General features: G+C 34.8%; 1 protein-coding gene across 1 annotated transcript in view; it reads left to right on the forward strand.

The window, feature by feature from the left end:
• The window catches only part of ABCE1 (ATP binding cassette subfamily E member 1), a 29,468-nt gene extending 12,583 nt beyond the window's left edge, over positions 1–16,885 (forward strand). Inside the window, exons 8-18 of the mRNA XM_008685441.2 lie at positions 145–241; positions 1,132–1,221; positions 6,379–6,500; positions 9,148–9,369; positions 10,386–10,445; positions 10,545–10,603; positions 12,296–12,406; positions 12,486–12,628; positions 12,753–12,875; positions 14,474–14,585; positions 16,374–16,885. Coding sequence (XP_008683663.1) covers positions 145–241; positions 1,132–1,221; positions 6,379–6,500; positions 9,148–9,369; positions 10,386–10,445; positions 10,545–10,603; positions 12,296–12,406; positions 12,486–12,628; positions 12,753–12,875; positions 14,474–14,585; positions 16,374–16,421 — 1,187 coding nt within the window. The 3' untranslated portion in view covers positions 16,422–16,885. The remainder of the gene's footprint in view (positions 1–144; positions 242–1,131; positions 1,222–6,378; positions 6,501–9,147; positions 9,370–10,385; positions 10,446–10,544; positions 10,604–12,295; positions 12,407–12,485; positions 12,629–12,752; positions 12,876–14,473; positions 14,586–16,373) is intronic.
• The last annotated feature ends 594 nt before the right edge of the window (positions 16,886–17,479 follow it).

Here is a 17,479-nt window from a genome sequence, read left to right on the forward strand (position 1 = left end):
AACTGTCGTATTTATATTCTACGATAACACAATTTTCAACTGAGATATCATTCACACCCAGAATGATGTACAATATACATTTTGCCTAGAAGAGGTAAAATAAAACTTACAACATTGAACACAATGCCTCTATGTTCTTTGTAGATTTAACCCATCTAAAAGAACGAAATGTTGAAGATCTTTCAGGAGGAGAATTGCAGAGATTTGCTTGTGCTGTCGTTTGCATACAGAAAGCTGATATGTAGGTTGCTTTATACCTTTTGTATATCTTGATCCTTATTTTAGAGTTTTTATTTGAATTACTGCTAATAAAGCAGTGCTTTTGAGAGAAATTAACAAATAGTATCTAAGGTTCTACTTCTGAGGTAAGATATGGAAGCAGTTGTGTATCTGTTACCCATTTCCCTGTTATTCCCAGAATAAGTACTTTATAACTTATGGGGTGCAGCACTTTTTAATATAATCAGTTGCTTATTATTTAAACTCTATTTATACATAAAAGGATTTTTTTTTTTTTTTTTTTGGAAACAACCAGGCCAACAAGCTTTTTTAAATACCTCAAGCAGAATATGAGGTCTTTGAAGTTACCCTAAAAGGGTGGCATGCCATGTGAGAGAGAAAAAGAAAGAAGGAGTTTCCTCCCTGCTTTCTGGTGCCTCTCTTCTTTCTTCCAGATATGTTTTGCTCCCATCTTCTTCCACGTTTCTACTCTGGCATCCAATGCAGGCTAGGTCTTTTCCACAAAGTATTCTATAATTCTCTTCAGCGCCCTCCTTTTTAAAAAGTCTTACTTGTTTTAATGCAGCTGACTTCAGCTAATCAAGAGAAGCCTCTCTGAACTACTTCAGACTATATCAGAACATTTTTCATGTGGAGATAATTTGTAAGTTAGCCTAAGCTGAGAGTCTCTTCCCAGGCCTGATGTGCAACCCTGCTTTCATAATTTTTTTTCTTCTTTTTACTTCTGAACAGAGTACGGAAGTTCTTACCCTTATGCAGTGGACTCCTCATTAGTGTAACAGGGGATTGTTGTTGTTGAATCAGAAACCATATTACAGGGATTTAAAGTATCATGTAAGAGAGAATTATATTTGTCTTACAAATTATTATATTTGCTTTTCTTTTTCATAGTTTCATGTTTGATGAACCTTCTAGTTACCTAGATGTCAAGCAGCGTTTAAAGGCTGCTATCACTATACGATCTCTAATAAATCCAGATAGGTAAGTACAGATTTGGTATATGTCTGTATTATTTTAATTGGGGAGTTATACAGATTTCTAAAGATTAAACACTGGCATCATCAATGTCATATACATGTGTATATTTTCTGTTTTGGTTATTTAGAGCTACTGCTTGAAATCAGCCTTCCTCTATCTAGAACAGAGGGTCTTCATGCAAGATATATTTAACTACCATGCCTGTCTCCAGGTAGCCTAGGGATACTCTGAAATGATAAGAAAGTTCTGGCATCTGTGTATGTATTTCTGGGAGGCAGATCATTAGCTTTTATCAGATCCTCAAATGGATAAGTCACTCAAATGCACAAAATTTAGAACATTATAAGGATCACCAGAGTAACTGTAGTTGTTTAGGATCTTGCTGAACTCCAGAGAGTTCTTAACCTGTTAAGTAATCACAACACCCTGTGTTTATGGGGTACTTTTGTAATTTGCAGAATTTTTAAATCCATTCTCTCCTTTGAGCCTCATAGTAGTCTTATGTATTAGACTCTTTAGGTGGTATTTCCATTTTGTAGATGAAGAAATTTAAGGTCAGAAATGGTAGTTATTTGTCTAGGTTACAAATTTACTACATGGCAAAGCTATGGCCAAAACCCAGGGATCTTTTTCTGTGTAGCATTTTCTATGCCTTTCTATCAGTGACTGATGTAATACACAGCCAATATAAGAGTGCAAAAGAAATTCCTAGGGGTCAAAATCAAAGAACTATAAATTAAAGGGAAGGGACCAAGAGATGGGTTTCCTGATGGATGTTGCTTATCTGTAATAGGTCTTGGGCTTTAACAACCACTCAAGAGCAGGAGACAAAGCCTTGTGTATTGGATTATCACACATAAAATGCCAGGACTCTCAACTGCTTTATCTGCAAAACACAAGCATATGAAGATGTCAGGGAAGCATAGCTGTCACTCACTGAGCTCATTGAGAGTGAAGGGATGGCTCCCCTTCAAATATAATTATTGACCAGCAGCTCACATGGATATGGAATTAAAATTTATATAATCAGGGGAGTCTCAACTCTTCACGGTAAGAAAGTAACGTAGAGAGGGTCCTAGAATCTTCACTAAAGATTCTGCTATGGTACCTAGCAGAAGCAAATATAAAACCACTTTGCAAGAATATGCCCTCAACCCTGGTCATACAGGATTTCTACAAGAAAAATCTCATGATCCAAACGAAATTAGGAAACCATCTGCAAATTAATCAGTAGACACAACAGACAACAGAATTAGACCTTCAAGAATGTCTCAGGTGACATTCTCAAAGAAACTACAAAATAATAGTATCTAAAATAAAAACATAAAAGGGTACAAAATCCTAAGAATATGGTACCACGAAAAGGCAATAGGTAAATGTCCAAAAAACCCAAACAGATTTAGAAATTGAAAGTAAAGCTGTGACATTAAAAACTCGCTGAACAGCTGAGACAGACTGGGGACAGCAGAAAAGAGCATTAGAAAACTGAGAAGTTGATCTGTGCAAGTTACCAGAATACAGCAGATTGAGAAGGAGATTGAACTCAGATGAAGTTCAGAAGGGAGGTTTAGGGACTGGAATGAGAAGACTATTTACATATATTTTAATAGGAGTCTGAAAAATAAAGCCATGGTGAATTTATCATTTCTCTTTAGATTCTTAAAGGTACAAATGAGCTGCATATATACTTTGAAATGAAAGTTAAAATATCAGTGATAAAGAGACAGTGTTAGTTGAGCCAAATAGTAGCTATAATTTTCAGTTCATATGTAGGCCTGGACATTATGATAGACTCTTTGAGGAATATAAGAATGTAACATGTAGTCCCAGTATTCAAAGACTTCACAATGTGGTAAAGAAAAGAATATACAAGCAGTCAAGTCAGTGGTTCTGAACCCTAACCCCTTTTTATAAAATATTTTTATATCCTCTTATTATGAAAATCGTAGATCCCTATTTTCACACGTAATCCTTTTTTATATATCATACAACATCGTAACCATAATAAAAAGAACTAAAAGGAAAGTAATTTGCAACCAGCTGACCTGAATCTTAGTATGTAAATGTTCAGGGGGTGCCCGGGTGGCTCAGTCGGTTAAACGTCTGACTCTTGGTGTCAGCTCAGGGTTGTGGAACCGAGCCCTGAGTCAGGCTCCACGCTCAGTGGAGTCTGCTTGGGATTCTCTCCCTTTGCCCCTACTTCCGCTTACATATGTTTTCTCTCTCTCTCTCTCTCTCTCAAAAAAACAAATAAATAAAATCTTAAAAAATATGAAAATGTTCAGGCAAATCACTGCAGTCCTGTATTTTGAGAGGGCAGTAACCTTAATTGTAATAAGGATAATATGTCAAAACAAATTAGATTGACAAAGTGAAGGAAATGATTGTGTTAGACATTTTCATAACTGTCTTGGGTGTTATAGGTAAAGGATTAAAATAATCTCTTTGTAAGTGATACACTGATGATAAAAAGTGACAAGTATATGCATCCTGAAATTCTGTGACATGTCAAGGCAATGTTCAGTCTTAATGCTGTAAAAAGATTCAGAGATCATATCCTTAAAACAAGAAATAGAGCATGGATTGAAGAAAGGACACTAATACATAAGATTTTTTGGCATTTAACCTCCAAGAACATCTTTGATAAGATTAAAAACCAACAGGTAACCCAAAATTAATTGTAAGATTTTCAGAGCATAGATTTCTCATTATGCTGCTGATTTATTTCTTTCCAAACCATCAGAAAATAGAGTGGCACACCTAAATCTTTTTTACATTTTAGACCTCTGTATAAGCTCTGCTTAAAGGTAGCAATATCAGAAGGTTTGACCTGGTTTTTTTTCTTCTTTTCAAAGCAAATTAAAAGCCCCAGATGATACTGTGCTGCCTTACAATGAGTCATGAAGATTTTAATGGTAAAAAGTAGACAGTTACTCCAGATAATGGCACATTACCAACAAAGATACCAAGGCAGGATGAGTATTGGCTCACTTGCGTGATTTGCCATTTTTATTGATGCTTCTTACTACCAATGTGGTAGAAAATATTTTTTTTTAAGATATTTTTTTAAATTTATTTGACAAAGGGAAAGAGAGCACAAGCAGGGGGAGTGGGAAAGGGAGAAGCAGACTCCCTGCTGAGCCAGGGAGTCAGATGTGGGGCTCAATCCTAGGATCATGACATGAGCTGAAAGCAGACACCTAACCAACTGAGCCACCCAGGTGCCCCAAAAACATTTCCTTTTAATATTTTCTTTTCATAATTAAACTTGCCCCTATTTTTTTTTCATTCCTTTTACCACCAGATACCTAGATTGCTGTGATAGCTTCCTTTTAAAAGCTTATGGTTCTTTCTTCTTGCCAGATTAATCTAAAATGATGTTTTTTCTTGTTCTCTTATTCTAGAACTGTGCTGTACCTTCTAGCCATATGTTGCTATTTTAATTTTAATTGAAATTAAAAATTCATTCCTTCAGTCAAAAGTACTCACATTCCACGTGGTCCACATTCCAAGTAGCTACTTGTACCAAATATGGACACTAGAACATTTGCATAACCATAGAAAGTTCTACTGGACAATGCTATTTAAGAACCTACCATTTTCCCCCATTGCCAGTTAGCATAAGTCCAAATTCTTCATTTTGTCATTCAACAACTTTATTAAACATTTCTTTGGTACATATCACAAGACTAAAAATCATAGAGGTGCTAAAATGTACTATACTGTCTCACTTCATAGAATTTGGGGACAGTTTGTAGAAATACTCAAAAATAATAAAATCCAAGTATCAATTCAGAGTTAGAAAGGATCAAGAGTTGGGGAAAGCTCATTTGCATATTAGGAGGGGTGATCCTATAGTAGGTAGGATTTGTGATGGACCTCACAGGGTTGAGTAAGATTTCAACAGGTGAGATTTAGACAGGAGACCACTTAGGAGAAGGAACAGCCCTTAGACACATAGAAATGGAAAAGCGGATTATTCAGGAAACAATAAAAGATCCATTTTCAGTGTGCCTTATACATACATGAAGAGAAATAGTACCTGAAGTTTTGGAAAGTCTTGAAAGAAAGTCACAGGATGTTAATTTGTTTTGTTTGCAACTGAGAGCCATATCTGGGAACCTAAAAAAATGAGGTTTGTTAAAAGTCTATTGTAATATTCAAAGAAATCTGAGAGCCTGAACTAGTTTAGGCATTTCGAAAAAGAAAGGAATGAAATGAACACAAAAGACATTGTTGAGAAAGAGTTGACAGACTTGACGTTTTAAACAGTATATCATTGAGAATAAAATTAGTTTTGTTTTTTTGTTTTTTTACAAGAGTGATGATTCCATTAATACAAATATGGAGAATTTTTATTTGTATAGGAAACAAATTAAGTTGGAATTTGAGGTGTCTCTAGGACATTGCTTTTTTAACATTTTGCACTAAGATAGGAATGAAGTGCTGCATAAAAGTGTTAACGACTGTTATTTGTCTGATAGTTTGTACACTAGCAGTACTGTTTCCTACGACTTCAAGAGTCGTGTCATATCCCATCCCACTTATATAGTACTCCAGTACAACCTGTTTCCTTTCTGACCTTCACTGGATTTTATATCTAGAGGACATACTTGGCTGTGTAGGTTTTTTGGTAATGTTTCCTGTCTATCCCTTGTTTTCCCCTGCTAAATTGAAAATTCTCCGGTTAAGCATCCTGTCCTGTTATTCTCTGCATCCCCTACTACAGTTAGCACATGGGAAAGGACCACTAGAAGGGCTTAATCTGTAAGATGAATAGCATAATAAAGAGTTGAGGCTACATCAGATTTAAACCTATTGTAATTGTTTCTGCTTGGTAAAGTTTATTTTAAAATGCGTTCTTTATTGGCAAAACACATTTATTTCATGTATCCATAAATTGTTTCCTGTTAATTTTTTTCCCCTTCCTTTTAGTTTAGGAAAACAGTTTGAAACAGAAGACTGATAATGAGTCTTATTTTAAAGAAAATGTTCTAAGGCTTTTGTTTAGTATGGTCTATACGTTTAATTTTTTTTTAATGTATCTGTTTTCCTGACATTTACACTGTTCTGTGTAAGAGTTTAAATTGTAATTAAATATAATTTTAATTCCATTATGTTATGTTACATTTAAAAATAAAAATCTATATTGATTTGCAGATATATCATTGTGGTGGAGCATGATCTAAGTGTATTAGACTATCTCTCTGACTTCATCTGCTGTTTATATGGCGTACCAAGTGCTTATGGTGTTGTCACTATGCCTTTTAGTGTAAGAGAAGGTAACTTGAAAAACTATTTCCACAATGCTGTATTCGTTGACTTTAATGCTTAGAAAATGTATTATTGTTGATATTAAGTAGTTACATGTGGCTCTAATATTTATCCAAAACTCCGATCTTAATGGGATTTAATCATTCAACAGAATGTATATGTATGAGGTTATAGCCATCAGTTATTCAAAACATTTCATTTTGGAGAATTTTTTATTGGAGGGGGTAGAAATGCTTTTTCAGTTTCACTCTTTGCGATCTTAAAAGTTTTTATTGTATTTTGGCTTCTACAGCACCATTGTAGTATTTGTCATCTTTATCTTTGAAAGACCAATACCAGTAGTGAAACTCTTAAAATTTATTTAGTGTTCATCTTGTTTTCATGTTTCAAATTTATCTGTAATCTGTATCTTAAGTTTGTAGACCTAATTTTTTTGTCTAAAAAGCCTTATAAGATAGTTTAATAAGTATATTAAAATAAGGTAGTTTAGTAAGTTGGTTTAAAAAGTAACTCAAAGTCTAATAAAATAGCTTATTAGTAAGTATATTTTCATTTATTCCTTCTACTTTCAGGAAAGAGGGACTCTCTGGCCTCTCTTTTCCATGTCTCCTCTCTACTTAAGCAAGTTAGGCAAAAGTAAAAACTAACCTACCACTAAGTGGCTCCTGAAACAAATGTCAGTGCATTCTCTACCTGGTATGCCTTTTTCCTTTTAATTTCTTTGTCATTTACCCCCTGATTTCTTCCTCCTCTTTTACTTTATATTTCATCTCTCTAGGTGTGCCTTCAGCTGACAGTCTAGAACAATTAGGAACACCCAGAAGGACTACCTAGTTCATACTTTGAAAAAATACCATATTTTACAAGAATAATTATTAATGTAGTCTTCAGGTTGAGCAGGCTCCTTTTTTTGTTTAAAGTGATCTCTTCAAAGAGATAATTTTTTGAGATACCTAAGAAACTTTTGGGAAAAGAAATTTATATTGCACCATACACTTCGCATAAAAAGGCAGCAATAGCTTTTTAGTTTATAAAAAGTACATAAAGTTTTTAGGTTAGGGTAAGATGAAGGAATTGCTCTCACTTATCTATTTGTACATTTGATATAAATATATGCATATGTTAAGGGAAAAATTGTGAGATTGCCCAGTTCTTTCCAATAGTCTTAAAAGATGATATCAAAAACAATTTTTTATTCTCAGTTTAGCAAATACTTATTATTGAGTACCTAGTCTATACCATGTAGTAAGTCCAGAATTGTGTTGATAATGGTGTAGGCAGCTGGCATTCACTCTGCACAATTCTAGTTACAAATGCCATGTCTAAAAGCTACGCCATTTAAGAAATGGTTCCTAGTGAAGTTTTTGATGTTCCCCATCTGTTAAAACGATTCAGGTAAATTAGAACTTATTTTCTGCTTTCCGTGAATATTCTGAAATTAATGCCATACGTATATGTCAAAGCTTTCTTTGAACTGTATAACTGTAAAGGCAGTTATAGCTTGACCTGTTTTAAACTGACAAGAAACATTGCAGTAGAAACGGAAAGGCTGGTTTGTTAATGGTTTTTTGCACAGTCACACTTTTCTGAGCCTTCATTCCCTTACCTGATAAATTAGGTATCTGGATTAAATGGCCACTAAGATTTCCTTCAAATTTATGTTCCTGTCTAGTTTTTGGTTTTAATTTTTTTATCCTCACATTTATAGGTTTTAAGTAGTTTTAAGACAAAAAAAAAAAATGCTGATTTTGGCAGAATCCGTTCATTTGTTCTTTCAGCAAATACTGAACACCTGTGTCTAGGCTGAGGCTGTAAACCCCGATATGGCTCTCAGTTCCAGAGATGAATAATATCCTTAGGCTTTCTTTCAAGACCTTACAGGCTTGAGCTACTATCTTTCTCTTATTATCTTAAATATAGGAAACACTGAAAACAGATCTTTTTATTTTTCCCAAATAACCCACTTTTTCATTTCTGTGTCTGCCATTGTGGATTTTAACAGTTTTAGTATTGAGGGATTCTCATGTACAATATGTTTTCTTTCAGTTACTAAAATCTGTTTAGATAATGGTGTTTATTTTTGTACAGCGAAGCCAAAAAAATGTTAAATGAAGTCTGTTCATTACTATAAATATGTTACAAACCTGCAAAACTAATCTGAAAAAATGCAGTATATATTATAACTTCAGTTTGTGGTATCTGGATCTCATGTGAAAATGCATACTCATAATTATTTATTTAAAAAATTATTCCCCAAACTATATCATTTTATGTCAGTCTTCGAAAATATTCCATTTTTACCTACCTGTCATTTTTTTCAGAAAAATTGCAAGTTTTGATTTAAAAATACAGCAAAAATGGCACCGTATTCTTTTGCATAGAACTTGATGGAAAAATTAATCTTATTAAAATCACATCGTAATGAAAAGATATGCTTTGTATATATAGGCACATACATACGCATAGGTCATTTCAACTTGCATAGATACATGTTGTCACTGCATGTTACCACAAATCCACAGATATTGGAAATCTATGCTTAGATTGCTCCCAAGAGAGCCTAGGGTTTTGCTTTTATATGATCATTTCTTGCTGTGGAGAAAAACTAGTCTTTAATTGATCTTTACTAATCTGTTGCCAATGACTTTCCAACAGGCATAAACATTTTTTTGGATGGCTACGTTCCAACAGAAAACTTGAGATTCAGAGATGCATCACTTGTTTTTAAAGTGGCTGAGACAGCAAATGAAGAAGAAGTTAAAAAGATGTGTATGTATAAATATCCTGGAATGAAGAAAAAGATGGGAGAGTTTGAGCTAGCAATTGTAGCTGGAGAGTTTACAGATTCTGAAATCATGGTGATGTTGGGGGAGAATGGTAAGTTTTCCTTATTTCCTTTATTTGAAAGTCTGTTCTGTTTATCCAGTAACTTAGTTTTATCTACTCCATGAAAAACTTTGACTCAGTTATAGGTCTGGGAGCTAGGCCGAATCCATACACTTCTCAGCGTAGTTCACATTTTCTGACGTTGTATGATTTAATCTCACTGTCATTCAGTCAAGTTTGTATTTTATGTATTTTGTTTCATAACCCATAGTGAAAATAAGATTTTTTTCCAAGCTAGCTTTTCTGTGTATATATTAATAGGACATTTATTCATATTAGAAACAGATGAGGAAGGAAAGGATAAAATAGGTAATTCAGAAACAGTCTAGTTTAAAATTTTTTCTTGTGTTTATCCAATTGAGCTCTCATTCTAAATTCAGGCTAGTCTATCTTTGTAAATAGTTGTATCACCTGAATTTTCAATATTAGATTGCTGGCATAAATAGAGCTGTGAGTTGAATTTGAGTACCAAATGTCTGGTATTGCTTTCAAGATTTAAAAAAAAAAAGAAAGAAAGAAAAGATTTGAATTGTATACATACAGCTTACAAATCTGTAGAAATTCCCTAGGAGGATTTTCCAATGTGTCAGTCGTTACCTAATGGAGGAATTTTGAACTGGGTTGCATTTGACTTAAATATTTCATATAAATGGATTTATAAGGATGGTATCAATCATAATACTGTACTACTTAACAATAAATTGTACTGGTATTTTAGCCAAATAAGTCTTTTAAAAACTAACCCAAGACTTGTCTTTTCTAGATCTGTTTATTCAAATTGTTATTAATAAGATTTATTAGTCTATATTCCTCCCATTTAGTTTCCAAATGATACTTCAGAGGTGAATCATGAAAGTTTTAAGTATTTTTCTGTAAACCTTCAGAATTCAGTAGTGTCAGCGTATATCTTTAAAACTAATTTCTAACTAAAACCCAGGAGTGTACATGGTGATTTACTATAACTGTGAACCATCTTTCAAGTCTTTTGTTGCATATTGTGTTGGCAGGTACTGGTAAAACAACATTTATCAGAATGCTCGCTGGAAGACTTAAGCCTGATGAAGGAGGTACTGTTGTATATTGTTGACTGTTTTTACTCTGTCACACACAGGAAACTTTGAAGATATGGGTAATTTTCAGTCTTCTTTATTTGCATTATTTTGCAGGAGAAGTGCCGGTTCTAAATGTCAGTTATAAGCCACAGAAAATCAGTCCCAAATCAACTGTGAGTTATTCTGTTATTTGGTTATTAAAGGAAAGTTTATACACACACATATGCCTATAGCTTTAATCTTTCACTGTATCAAAATTCTAATTATTTTCTCTAGAGTTTTACCAGAAGTGCTAAGGAAGAGTATTAAGACATCAGTCCTTGATTCATTTCCATTGTTAGGACGTGCTTTTAAGATCTGTTTGACATCTTTTTCCAAAATAAAAATGTAATGTGGGGGCACCTGGCTGGCTCAGTCAGTGGAACGTGTTACTCTTTATCTTGAGGTCATGAGTTCAAGCCTCATGTTAGCTGTAGAACTTACTTTAAAAAAAACAAAGCAAAACAAAAAAACCAACCACAATTTAATGTGTTTTGTGCTGCATATAACATCAGCAAGAAAGTAAAAGGCCATCTGCAAGATGGAAGAATACTTTTGCAAATTATTTATCTAATAATAAGGTATTTATATCCAGAATATATAAAGAACTATTACAACTCAGTTTTTAAAATGAGCAAAGGGGGGCGCCTGGGTGGCACAGTGATTAAGCGCCTGCCTTCGGCTCAGGGCGTGATCCCGGCGTTCTGGGATCGAGCCCCACATCAGGCTCCTCCACTGGGAGCCTGCTCTTCCTCTCCCACTACCCCTGCTTGTGTTCCCTCTGTCGTTGGCTGTCTCTATCTCTGTCAAATAAATAAATAAAATCTTTAAAAAATAAATAAATAAATAAAATGAGCAAAGGATTTGAATAGACATTTTTTTCAAAGAAAATGTACAAAAGGCCAAATAAGCATGTGTAAAGATGCCCAGCACCATTAGTCATTCGGGAAATGCAGATAAAACTACAGTGAGATACTGCACACCCACTAGGATGACTTAAAAAGACAGTAACAAGTATTGGTGAGGATGTGGAAAAATTGGAACTTCATGCATTGCTGATGGGAATGTTAAAATGGTAAGAACCACTTAAAAAAAAAATTGGCAGTTCCTCATATGATTAACATAGAGTTACATATGAACCAGCATTTCCACTCCTAGATACATACCCAGGAGAAAAGAAGACTTGTCTCAACACGAAAATTTGCACACAAATGCATTATTCATAATAGCCAGAAAGGAAAACCAGCTCAGTGTCCATCAACTGATAAATGGATAAACACAGTGTGGCATATCCATGAAATTGAAACTATAATATTTGTGCTCAGTACCACTTTGTTAGGCCTATTTGAGATAGCTTAGCTTACAATAAAAATGTTATTGTTGATCCTTTGTATGATCTTAGCTTTTAAGTTCTCAGACTCAGTCAGCCCTCTCCTGAAATAACAAGCACAAGACACAATCTTTAAGAGTCATCCCTATCATGTTATGCATTTTGTGTTATCTTTCTGATTGCCAGGGGGTACTTGATATCCATGCTGACCTTGAAATTACTCCTGTTGTCAAATGGTATCTTTGTTGAAAGTCATCATTTATTACTTTCAGATTTTAAGATGCTTTTTTTTTTTTACTTGTTGGACATGATGGGTTTTTAACTTAAAAATTTCAGAACATGCTATAGATGCTGAAAAAGCAATAAAAATACTATCATATCTACAGGTGGCAAATTGGTACACTTCTTTTGCTCTGCAGCTTAACTTTGCCAAGATTGGTAATTAGAAGAGTTCTGTACTGAAATAAAGTCTCGATAATTTTTTCACTAAAAACAGGGAAGTGTCCGACAGTTGCTACATGAAAAGATAAGAGACGCTTACACTCATCCACAATTTGTGACTGATGTGATGAAGCCTCTGCAAATTGAAAACATCATCGATCAGGAAGTACACACTCTGATTTTTATTTTGTTATTTTAAACTTTGGGTGTCTCTACATAGTTTGCTAAACTTCTTCTCCAAATAGGTGCAGACATTATCTGGTGGTGAACTGCAGCGAGTGGCTTTAGCTCTTTGTTTGGGCAAGCCTGCTGATGTCTATTTAATTGATGAACCATCTGCGTATTTGGATTCTGAGCAAAGATTGATGGCAGCTCGAGTTGTCAAACGGTAATGTCCTGCCAGTAAGAGTATTAGTTTTAATTACGTGCACCGGCATACAGTGGTGCTTAATACAGCATTTGAATAGTTGATAATAGAAAACTGGAAACATTTTCAAAATCATGTATTTTAGTTTCATACTCCATGCTAAGAAGACAGCCTTTGTTGTGGAACATGACTTCATTATGGCCACCTATCTAGCAGATCGAGTCATCGTTTTTGATGGCATTCCATCTAAGAACACAGTCGCAAACAGGTAAAACTATTTTCTGGAACATTCAAGCCTAAGTATAAGTTCTGACAATTAGAAAGTTACTAACCAAAATTTTCCATTAGAGGCGCCTGGGTGGCACAGCGGTTAAACGCCTGCCTTCGGCTCAGGGCGTGATCCCGGCGTTATGGGATCGAGCCCCACATCAGGCTCCTCCGCTATGAGCCTGCTTCTTCCTCTCCCACTCCTCCTGCTTGTGTTCCCTCTCTCGCTGGCTGTCTCTATCTCTGTCAAATAAATAAAATCTTTTAAAAAAAATTTTTTTCCATTAAGCTATTATAAACATTAATCATACCGTTTTAATTTTTAAAGAGGTAGCTGGAAATTCTAGAAATGATTGTGTGACTCGCAGGATTATTCATGTTGAATACTGGATGGGACTGGAAAGACTAGTGTTCAGACTATAGCATTCCTGACCCAGGGAATAGGCATGCAGAGCTCTGGGCCGCTCACCTTTTCTTGAAAGTTAACTTTTGTTTGGTTTATTATTTGGATTTTCAAAACAGATTAGGATTTTGATTGCCTGAAAACCATTGATGTTGTATACAGCAGGTAAAGAAAACAAGATGCACATAGTTTACATGATTTGTCCAGCTTACACTGCTAGCGGTAATGCTCACAGTAGACCCCAAATATCTGGTATTGATCTACAGCAGAAATGAAAGATTTTGCCGTTTCCCCTTTTTTCCTCTGATTTTCCTTTATTGAGAGCACTTGTAATATAGAGAAGCCTAACATTCAAATCAGTTTAATGAGAAATTTCTTATACTTTTTAGTGCTAACCTTATGTTAGGTTGAAACATACGGAATTAATGGTATGCCACCATCTTTTTCCTGTAAAAATAGCAATTTTGTGTGATTCCAACATGTTTTCTGATACTAGAGAGGGAGGAATGGAGTTACTATTTGAATAATTCATCCAAAAAATGAAAGTACTTAGCTTCTTCCCAAAATTCCTTTGTTTTCATTTTAAATTTGTTTACCAGTTGAGAACGTATTTGAGAGGGAAATTTCATAGACTATATAAAGCTTACTGAATTCAAACAGTCCTTTGTATTTACAAAAATGTTTAAAATGTTCCACAAGTGTGATGCAGTTTAGTATGCTTTAAGGATTAATTTGGGTAAAAAAGATGAATAAAGCATAGAAATTGAAAAAGGAATGATGAGTACAATCCATTGTGCTGTCCATATTCCCTCCAGTGCCAAATTTCTGATGTTAATGTTATCTTTTCTGTTCAATTCTCTTCTCCCCTTGAAATGTCAGATTGGAAACTCTGTAATCTCCTAATTAACCTTTTGTTTTTCTAAAGTATTTTTTAAATGTTTCTTTTTCCAGATCAGAAACATAGATTAAACTGGGTTTGTTTGGCACAAAAATATAGTCAAAACAAACTAAACGGTCCAAGCAAAGACCCTTCTGAACATAGAATTTAGAATATGCTGTGATTATACTATTACGTAGATAACTTACAATTGAGGAACTAGAGAGAACCGTGTTGCTTAATACTCTTCATCCCAGAATGTAGTTAAATTTGTGGGATAAATTTTAATCACAATTGACAGATCTTATTTTTCCTCTAGTCCTCAGACCCTGTTGGCTGGCATGAATAAATTTTTGTCTCAGCTTGAAATCACATTCAGAAGAGATCCAAACAACTATAGGCCAAGAATAAACAAACTCAATTCAATTAAGGTAGGTAAAAAGAACTCTTAAATTGTGGATAATTTCTCATAATAATTGAAAGGCATACTTCAAATTGGAAGACTGTCTCATGAAAAAATTTATGTCATTTTGTTAATTCTAAGATTCGTATTTTTCACATGAATACCTGAGGGCATCCTTCAGTCTGGTAGGCAGTAATTATGATGTTGCTATCGCTGTGCAGCCTCAGACCCGGTCATGTTGTCTCGGAATTGTACCCACTGTTGTACTGCCTGTGTTGAGTTTAATTGCCATTTTAAATATCTTCAGAAAGATTACCCTAATTCACTGTTGAAACAGAAGTTTTTCAAATACTGTGACCAGGGCACCTGGGTGGCTCAGTCAGGCATCTGCCTTCGGTTCATGTCATGGTCCTGGGGTCAAGTCCCATGTCAGGCTCCCTGCTCTGTAGGGATTCTGCTTCGCCCTCTGCCCCTTCCCCCACTCATTCTCTCAGTCTCTCTCTGTCTCTCTCAGATAAATAAAATCTTTTAAAAAAACAAAATAAATACCATGACCAGTTTCTCGCATCTCTTTCTTCTAGTGCATACACAACAGCCAACGCCTGATTAAAATATTTTAAGAATCCAGACACGCTCCTTCAAGGAGCATAAAATTCTACACAATGGAAAAACATTTTGTCAGTTTAACTGGCAGTTTTTTCCTTTCTTTGTGGTACATAAAATTACTTCTCATGCCCCTGCAATTGATGTAAGTGTGGAACAGGTGTTTTCAAAAGCAGTAATTTCTTGGTCACTTAGAAAAAAAAAGTGAATGAACTCTAAAAAACCATTTCTGTGTTTTTGTCTACTGCAGTGCCTACGTAGAATGCTGCTTACATTTCATGGCCCTCCAGCCCTTGTCCTTAATACTAACATTTACTAGATTTTATCATTTTCATATTTGTACTCTAGCTTTGCTACTAAACTCTGACCTCTTAGAAAACAGAGACCACCAGGTCAATATATACATCATGTACTCTCAAGTGCCTGGCACAGTGTATTGATGTCTTTAGACTTTGCTGTGTATTTTGTTTATAAATTATTTTTACTCTCTGGCCAGGATAATGAAATTACAAGTTCTGACTTAAAATTGAAAAGTTTTTGTTTTAAAAATCATATTAGGTAGAAAAGAGGAACTGAATTCTACAACACTTAGGCACAGCTTGATTTTCCTAAGAATTCCTTCTGAAGCGTAACAAATGTTGTATTTGTCATTTTCTTAGTAGAGACCCATGGTTCTGGCCCCAGGTATACCCAGTCATCATTTCTCTGTGCCCACTCATCGTAGTCCTCATATCTCGATCCTAAGAAGGAAGCACCTAGGCAGGTAGATAAATGGGTCATTACTGGCCAGTCTATAAACAGTACTGGGAAAAAATACTTGTATATGCATTTTGTGTAATAGGCAGTTCTCAAACTGACAGTGTTAACCTTTTGGACTAGGGTTTTAAAGTCAAAATGATGAAAATGGAATTTAATAGTTTCACTGAAAATAGTATTTTATATAATAAAATTTTACGTATGTAAATAAGGCATTTTATATAAAGGGGCTGTGCTTGAGGTGGACCAAGGGAAGTTTACTGATGGTAGGGATGAGTAACAGAGGTACTAATCTTGCCTTTGCTTTAGGGGACCCAGGAATATCCAGATGCAGTGAGTGCAGAGGAGGCTGTGTAGATGCGGTGTACACACTGCTAACCAACACTGCGAGTGAAAATCGACCCCTACGTATAAGAGAATGGTGTTGATTTTGTTGTTTCTCTGCTTTATTTTTCAGGATGTAGAACAAAAGAAGAGTGGAAACTACTTTTTCTTGGATGACTAAACTGAATCAGAATATTGAAAAGCCATTTCATAAAAGAAACATTTATTGGGATTTTTGTCATATAAAACTTTAATCAGGTTTTATGCCCCACATACTCTGGAGCTTGAAGTATAATTTACTTAATGTAACATCAAAAGCCAGTTGTGTTGTAAATTATAGTCTGAACACAGAAAACGTACTTTTCTGTTCTTAATAAGGACCTTTTTGTGTATAACATCCTAAAATGAAGACATTTCAAGCTACACAAATTACCTCCAAGTTTTCATGATGTATGGGGAGATTTTCAGTAGATGTTATCATATTCATGTACCAAATGCTGACCAGTGTTACCCCCTTTTAAAAATCTTGAAAAAGCTTTCCGTATTTAGTTTGCCAGATATTCCTCTTTAATGAAACTGCCCATATTTTAAAAGCCAGTCGAAGACTCCACTAATGAAATTTGATAAATAAACATCAGGATTATATTTGTTACTTGTTTTCAGTCTTTGCACTATGTTTTCAGTGTGTTTAGACTTTCAAAGGAAGAGATCTACTACAAAACACCATTGTTGAAAAATGGCCATGTTCCCAACTTAAGCATTGTTTACAATGTTTTTGGTGCTTTTGAATATCTTTGAGTATCAGAAATCATTTCATTACCCTTCCCCCCATTCACCAGAAGAAACCCTAACTTTATGAATTTATTCAGTTTTAGTATTCCGTAAGATTCTATATTCTGTAATTCACAAAGTAATGTCATTCTTTACACAACTATATAATCACTGATCAAAATTTAGGAAAAGCATTTTAAAGAATATGTGCTTCCTTTAAAACTATAGGCTCAAAATCTTTATAGAGTTGATGTCTAAGCATCTATGTAATTTTAAACTTCCACAGATTTCTAATGGGCAGCCAAGGACAGTGAGCCACTTTCCTAAAGGCAACATTAATGCAAACAAATCCCCCAGATAGCAATGTAAAGTACCTCTTGGTACCAAGTATATTCACCTCCGTGTTCGGATGTAGAGGACATGATCAAACTTATTTGACTTCGGGGCGGGGCGGGTGCAATTTTGGAT

This window comes from Ursus maritimus, unplaced genomic scaffold (assembly GCF_017311325.1).
Source record: "Ursus maritimus isolate PB19 unplaced genomic scaffold, ASM1731132v1 scaffold_11, whole genome shotgun sequence".
In the NCBI taxonomy this organism is placed as follows: domain Eukaryota; kingdom Metazoa; phylum Chordata; class Mammalia; order Carnivora; family Ursidae; genus Ursus; species Ursus maritimus.